The 7,936-nt window shown below is 61.6% G+C and overlaps 1 protein-coding gene across 1 annotated transcript; it reads left to right on the top strand.

Annotated features, from left to right (window-relative positions):
• Window positions 1-120: 120 nt before the first annotated feature.
• Window positions 121-7,610, top strand: GCG54_00008213 (Reducing polyketide synthase hmp8; the record flags this gene model as incomplete). The annotated part of the gene is made up of 3 exons (XM_045408184.1): window positions 121-241; window positions 343-830; window positions 897-7,610. 3 exons carry the CDS (start codon window positions 121-123, stop codon window positions 7,608-7,610), a joined length of 7,323 nt encoding a protein of 2,440 aa, XP_045257918.1.
• Window positions 7,611-7,936: the final 326 nt, after the last annotated feature.

The raw sequence follows: 7,936 nt of genomic DNA, 5'->3' as shown, positions 1-7,936 counted from the left end.
AGTGCTGCTGGTGCCCATCGACGTTCGTAAATCCAGGTAGCTTGAGAGAGTTGTTCGCGGTAGCCTCATCAAGACCAATATACCATTTGACTTTTCAGAGTTCTTGTTTTCGTTTTCATCATGGGGTCTCACAACGTTCGTCGGGATAACATCCCAATTGCTGTAGTTGGCCTAGCTTGCCGCCTTCCCGGCGATGCCACCAGCGCGACAGAATATTGGAACATGTTGAAGGAGGGGAGAGGTTAGTAAAGCTGACACAAGTGGCGCCTGCGAACAGAACATTGCAAACAACCGGCCAGCAGACAGAAAGACAGACCACTGACACACATCACCAACCTGCAGATGGTTACTCAGCCGAGACAAACCGCTACAACACATCGGCCTTCTACCACGCCAACCCCAAAGACAGGCAAAACGTGCTGCCGACCAAGGGCGGGCACTTCATCAAGGAGGACCCCTACGCCTTCGACTCGTCCTTCTTCAAGTTCTCCGCCGCCGAGGCCGCCGTCCTCGACCCCAAGCAGCGCATCCTGCTCGAGGTGACGTACGAGGCCCTCGAGAACGCCGGCCTGCCGCCGCCGCGCGTGGCCGGCACGCGGACCGCGTGCATCATCGGCACGGCGTGGAGCGACTACCGCGACGCCCTCGTGCGCGACTTCGAGCAGTGGCCGCGCCTGTACCTGATGGGCGTCAGCGATGAGATGGTCAGCAACCGCCTGTCGCACTTTTTCGACCTGCGCGGGCCGAGTTTGACGGTCGAGACGGCGTGTTCATCTAGTCTTGTGGCTATTCACCAGGCGTGCGAGAGTCTGCGGTCTGGCCAGGCAGAGGTATGTTCATGAATCTCTATCAAACGTCTTATTAGTTGTCTTGTGTAACTCACATTATGTGCGTAGATGGCCGTCGCAGGCGGAATCAACATGATCCTCGGCCCTGAGGCAACCATGGAACTCAACAGTCTGGGCGTGCTCAACCCAGACGGCCGCTCGCTCTCCTTCGACGAGGGCGCAAACGGCTACGGCCGCGCCGAGGGCTGCGGCATCGTCATCCTCAAGCCGCTGGACCAGGCCGTCCGCGACGGCGACCACATCCGCGCCGTGATCCGCGGCAGCGGCGTCAACTCGGACGGCTGGACCAAGACCATCTCGACGCCGTCCGCCTCCGCACAAGCCGAGCTCATTAAGCTGGTCTACGAGTCCAACGGGCTCGACTACGACGCGACGCAGTACGTCGAGGCCCACGGGACGGGCACCAAGGTCGGCGACCCGATCGAGCTGGGCGCGATCCACGAGACGATCGGCCGCAATGCGAGCGAGTCCCGCAAGCTGTATGTGGGCAGCGTGAAGGCCAATATCGGACATCTTGAGCCGGCCGCTAGTGTGGCAGGCTTCCTCAAGGGTGTTTTGACGCTGGAGCACGGCAAGATCCCGCCCAACGTCCACTTTCACAAGGCTAACCCGAGGATACCATTTGATAAATGGAATATGGTGGTCCCAACGTCGCTGACCCCTTGGCCCGAGGCCGAGACAAAACGCATGAGTGTCAGCAGTTTCGGCATGGGCGGAACCAATGCCCACGTCGTCCTCGAGGAGTTCAAGAAGACCCCAAAGCAACTAATGAATGGGTTTCACAGCAATGGTGATGCGACCCTTAAAGACGCCGTTGTTGATAAGAAGAGACTCTTCGTCTTCAGCAGTCACGACCAGGCAGGTATCAAGCGAGTCTCAACTACATTGGCCCAGCATCTCGACAAGGTTCGTGGTGAAAACCCAACCTGGACGCCCGAAAAGGGCGAGCCCGAGTACCTGGCCAATTTCGCGCACACACTCGCCACCGCGCGCTCCAGTCTGGGATGGAAAGCCAGTTGCCTGGCAAGCAGCTTCTCACAACTGCAGGCCCAGCTGGCCGCCGCGCCTTCAGAGGAGATCTGGAAGATCTCGCGCGCCTCATCCGATCCAAAGCCGTTGCGCGTGGGCTTCGTCTTCACCGGCCAGGGCGCGCAATGGGCCGGCATGGGCATCGAGCTCCTCTCGCGCCCCGTGTTCCGGGCCTCAGTCGCCCGGTCGGCCGCCATCCTCGAGAGCCTCGGCTGCACCTGGGATCCCGTGGCCGAGCTGTCGAAGACGGGCAAGGAGTCCCGGCTCGGCCAGCCCGAGATCAGCCAGCCCATCTGCAGCGTCCTTCAGATCGCCCTCGTTGACGAGATCCGGTCGTGGGGCTCCCCGGTCCTCAGCAGGCCGGCCAAGGTCGTCGGCCACTCGAGCGGAGAGATCGCGGCGGCTTACTGCATGGGGGCTCTGACGCACCGGGACGCGCTTGTTGTGGCTTACTCCCGCGGCACGGCTTCGGCTCTACTGCCGACGGTTGCGCCCCATCTCAACGGCGCTATGATGGCAGCGGGATGCTCCCGCGAGACGGCTGAGGTCCTCATCGAGAAGCTCGGACTGTCTGGACAAGTCGGCGTCGGTTGCGTCAACTCCCCGTCCAGCATCACACTCTCCGGAGACTCGGCTGCGATGGACACGATAGCCGCCGCGTTGGATGAGCAAAAGACATTTTGCCGGCGGCTCAAGGTCCAGGTGGCCTACCACTCTTCCCACGTCGCAACTGTATCCGGTGAATACTACCAGGCCATGGCCTCCGAAGGCGTCGAGCCCATCGCTGTCACTACAGACGAGGGAGCTCCTCGTATGATCTCGAGTGTGGTAGGCGACGAAGTGTCCTCGGAGCAGCTGGGCCCCTTCTACTGGCTGCAGAACTTCACCTCGCCGGTATTATTCTCCGACGCTCTGAAGAAGCTGGTGCTGCCGGAGACCGAGACCGAGAACGAGAACGAGCCTGACGTCGACTTACTCCTTGAGATCGGGCCCCACAGCACCCTGGGCGGGCCCATCGAGCAGATCCTCTCGCACCACGGCGTGAAGAGCGGCGCCGTGGCCTACCAGGCGGTCCTCCGCCGCGGCGCCGACGCCGCCGAGACTAGCCTGCGGATGGCTGAGCAGCTGTTCCACCTCGGTATTCCGCTGGACCTGGCCAAGGTCAACGGCGACGATTCGCCGGCGGTGGACCTGCTCACGAACCTGCCCCCGTACCCGTGGATGCACGACAATAAGTACAATGCCTATCCTCGGGTGCAGAGGGAGCGCTGGTTCCGAGACCAGCCCGCTAAGGGGCTTCTGGGTGCACCGACGCCGGTGATGCGGGAGAAGCAGCACGTCTGGCGCGGCTTCATCCGTCTCGATGACGAGCCATGGCTGCGCGGGCATACCGTCGGCGACACGGTCGTCTTCCCCGCCGCCGGTATGATTAGCATGGTGCTTGAGGCGGCGCAGCAGCTGGCCGAGCCTGGAAAGGCCATCCACGCCCTGCGCCTGCGCGACGTATCTGTCATGGCCGCCGTGTCGATTTCCGAGGGAGTGGCCACTGAGGCGGTCGTCCACATGACCCGCGCTGGGTCAGGCCAGGGACCTTGGTGGGAGTTCACCTTGTCATCGGCCAACAACAACACCAACTCCAGCCAGCTGCGAGACAACTGCCGCGGTCTCATCGCCATCGACTACGCGGCCGCCAAGAGCGAGCATATGGAGCGCGAGGAAGCTCACGTCGTCGCACAGCGGGCGGCACAGTACCAGGAGGCCGTCACTGAGCTCCATCAGACCGTAGCCAAGGACGACTTCTACTCGCAGATCGCGCAGGGCACTGGTTTCAAGTACGGCGAGCTGTTCCAGGGGGTTGAGGATCTATTCGTCGGGCCGGGCAAGACCCACTTCCGGCTCCGTGTCACGGACATCGGCAAGACCTTCAGCCGGGGACAAGTGGGTCCGGACTCGGCCCAGAACCGGGACTCGCACCGCGGCACGCGACCGTTCCTTATCCACGCGGCTACACTCGACGCCATCTTCCAGTGTTGGGTTGGTGCCACATACCGTGGCGGTGTGCTGGGCCTGAAGCCATTCGCGCCCACGCGTCTCGGCGCGATGGAGATCAGGATGGACGTGCCTGGAGCACCGGACGACATCATGGCCGGCTTCAGCATCAACAAGCGCCACGGCTTCCATGAGCAGACCAACGACATGTTTCTGTTCGACCCGAAGCTCGACAAGATGTACATCGCGATTGAAGACTTCCGCGTCTCGGAACTGGACGTTGCCGGCGGCCAAAACGAGCAGGACGGTAACCCGGACGCCGTTCTCGACGGGCCCGGCGCATCCGTCACTGCCGAAGTACGATGGGATTACGCCATGAGTCTGCTGGAGGAGTCTGACGTCGCAAAGGCCGTCGCGGCACCCCAGACTCAGCATGAGGAGGGCATGGTCAGGCTCATTAGCATGCTGCTCCACGAGAAGCCTTCAGCGGCGGTGATCGAGCTGCTGCAGGACCGCAAGGCTCTTGCCGAGGGCCAGTCCGTTGTGAACGGCGTCGTTGGCCATTCGCTGCCGAATGGCGCAGTGCCCCCCTCCAACATCCGCTACGCGCTGGCGCAGGGTGACGGTGTCGCCGAGACCGAAGCCGCTGCGACACTGTTCGGTGAGGCACTGCCGCTGGAACAGGCGACCCAGGACCCTGCGTCTGCTGATATCTTGGTCATTTCGCCGCCTCTCTCCCAGAACCTCGTGGGTGACGACAACACCCTCCTGGGTTCTTTTGTCGGCCTGGCTAAGGCGAATGCTACCCTCATCGTCTCCTTGAAGGGTCGTCAGGCTTGCGCAACAGCCACGCTGTTCCTCCAGTCCAAGGGTTGGCGAGTCGTATCAACAATTTCTGCAGGTGATGACGATGCGGCTGTAGTCGTGTTCAGATATAGCCCGGACGCAGAACTGCAGAACGGCGAGACAACATCGGTTCACAACTTCGTCATTGTCCTACCCTCCGAACCCTCGCCTGCCACTCAAGACTTCTCCAAGACGCTCGAAGACAAACTGATTTCCCAAGGGGAGACCGTGGTGGTCAAGTTCTGGGACCAAGTCGCTGGTTCTGCATCAGGATTGAACACCATCGACTCCTCGTCCCCTGCCGTCGTCGTATCTCTGCTGGAACTTGAGCACCCCATGCTAGCTGATCTTTCTGAGAGTGATTTCCAGGCCCTGCAAAGTCTGATTCTTCAAAGCGAGCGAATCCTCTGGGTAACCGGCGGCGGTGATGACCCGTCCTTCTACATCGTGGACGGCCTCGCACGAACCGTCGCCAATGAGAAAGCCAGCCTGCGGTTCCAGACGCTCCATCTCAGCAGCCCGTCTTCAGCAAGCGGACCGTCGCTCGCCGGCCGGATCCTCGCCAGCAACACTCCCGACAACGAATTCCGCGAGGTACAAGGTTTGCTGCAGACATCTCGCGTGTACAAGAGCGCGGTTGGTGAGCGCCGCATCGCGCGCCACCTCAAGGACGCCACACGCATCGTGCCCCTGGCTCAGGAGATATCGCCCGTCCGCCTGGCCATAGGCCGTCCTGGTCTGCTAGACACCCTCCACTTTGTCAAGGACGAGCGGACACTCGAGCCGCTTTCAGACACAGATGTCGAGATTAGCGTGCGCGCCTCGAGCATCAACTTCAAGGATATCATGGGCGCCATGGGCTTGGTCCCGGTGCCGATGTTGGGCTTGGAAGCTAGCGGCATCGTGGTCCGGACTGGTGCCGCCGTCAAAAACGTCAAGGTCGGCGACCGTGTTGCCGCCCACGCGTACGGAAGCCACGCCACGGTTGTCAGAACACACCACGCCGTCGTCCACAAGCTGCCCGAGTCAATCACGTTCGAACAGGGCGCCGCGATCAACCTGGTGCACGTCACGGCGTACTACGCCCTTGTACGTCTGGCCAAGTTGCGCAAGGGCCAGTCGGTCCTGATCCACGCTGCGACCGGCGGTGTCGGACAGGCCGCCATCCAGCTCGCCAAGTACCTGGGCCTCGTCATCTACGTGACCGTCGGTTCCGAGAGCAAGCGACAGCTCATGCGGGAACGCTTCGAGATCCCCGAGGAGCACATCTTCCATTCCCGCGACCTCAGCTTCGTCAAGGGCGTCCAGCGCGTCACCGGCGGCCGCGGTGTCGACTGCATCCTCAACTCGCTCGCCGACGAGCTGCTGCGCGCCTCGTGGGACTCGGGTTGCCTGGCTCCCTTCGGCACGTTTGTCGAGATCGGTCTGCGCGACATCACCAACAATTCACCGCTCGACATGCGGCCCTTTGTCAAGAACGCGACCTTTGCCTTCTGTGATATCCTCAACTACCCTGTTGAGGACCTTGGCAGTGTCCTCGGTGAGGTCTACAGCCTCGTCGAGCAGGGGTACCTCTCGCCCGCCTACCCGCTCAAGGCATACCGCCCCAGCCAAGTCGAGGAAGTCTTCCGCGTCATGCAGCAGGGCAAGCACACCGGCAAGGCCGTCATCACCTTCAACACCGAGGATGATAACGAGGGAGCCCCTGTTTTCCAGCGTGCTGCCGACCTGTTCCGTCTTGATCCGGAGGTTACCTACCTCCTTGTCGGCGGCATGGGCGGCCTTGGCCGCAGTCTGGCGCGAAACCTCGCCGCCGCGGGCGCTCGCCACATTGCCTTCCTCTCACGCTCTGGTGATGCCTCGGCCTCGGCGCAGACCTTGCTCAATGAGCTGACCACGCGCTGGAACGTGAAGGCCCGCGCATACGCAGCAGACGCAGCCGACGCAGCATCCCTGCAAGCAGCCATGGCGGTATGCGAGCGCGAGATGCCACCGGTCCGCGGCGTCGTTCAACTGGCCATGGTGCTGCGCGATGTTGTTTTCGAGAAGATGGAGCCCACGCAGTGGACACAACCACTGCAACCTAAGGTGGCCGGATCTCGCAACCTGCACGAGTACTTCGGCGAGGAACGCCCCCTCGACTTCTTCGTGCTGTGCTCGTCTGTGTCCGGTGTCGTGGGTAACTCGGGCCAGGCGGCATACGCCGCCGGAAACACGTACCAGGACGCGCTGGCAGCATACCGCCGGAATCGCGGACTCAAGGCCGTGGCCGTAGACCTGGGTGTCATGCGCGACGTCGGCGTGCTGGCCGAAGGCAACACCGAGAGCGGTGTGCTGGGCCGCTGGGAGGAGGCCGTCGGCATCCCAGAGCCCATCTTCCACGCCCTCATCAAGAGCGTCGTCCACGGGCAGAAGCAGGAGCAGAACTCGGAAGAGGCTGTCCCTGCGCAAGTAGTCACTGGCCTGGGCTCAGCCGATGTCTGGGCCGCCCACCGTCTCCCTCAGCCGTTCTACCTCTCGGACCCGCGCTTCAGCCCCATGGCCATGGCCACGTCAACCGCCTCGTCTGCTGATAACAATGCCGAGGCCGCTGCAACGGTATCGATCGCCTCGCAGCTCGCGGGCGTGTCGTCGATGCAGCAGGCCGCCGAGATCGTGACCGACGCGCTCTCCAAGCGGACGGCTGAGATCCTGCAGATGCCGGCGTCCGAGGTGGACCCCGCGCAGCCGCTGTACCGTTACGGTGTCGACTCATTGACGGCCATTGAGGTGCGCAACTGGATCGCACGAGAGCTGAAGGCGAACATGGCGCTGCTGGAGATTGTGTCGGCCGTGCCGATCCGCGAGTTCGCGGCCAAGATTGCTGAGAAGAGCCAGCTGGTCAAGATTACGGAGTAGAATGAGAAAGATGAAGGGTATGAAGTTATATGTCTTTCAAAGTAGTGAGCTGAACGGAGTTTACGCGTCAATTGGGTCTGGGAAGGCGTTGGTGGCTCATTCGCTTTCGTGAAAGCATCGATGGTGTTGTGATTGATGGTGGTCTCTGAACAATGTGGAGATGGAGTGGTCGAGGTGGAAGGGAGCAATGCGTGGGGACTACAGACACCTGGCACCAGGTAGCATCCAAAAGTTTCACTATGTCACTGTCGTATTTTGTCCAATTATTACATCCAACACATGTTTACAATTGTTCTCGTACACCTTTGCACTCATCTCACTCGTGC

This window comes from Colletotrichum gloeosporioides (assembly GCF_011800055.1).
Source record: "Colletotrichum gloeosporioides strain Lc1 chromosome Unknown consensus_91, whole genome shotgun sequence".
Classification (NCBI taxonomy): domain Eukaryota; kingdom Fungi; phylum Ascomycota; class Sordariomycetes; order Glomerellales; family Glomerellaceae; genus Colletotrichum; species Colletotrichum gloeosporioides.
The sequence above is the reverse complement of the archived record's forward strand: the minus strand, read 5'-3'. Positions and strand labels throughout refer to the sequence as shown.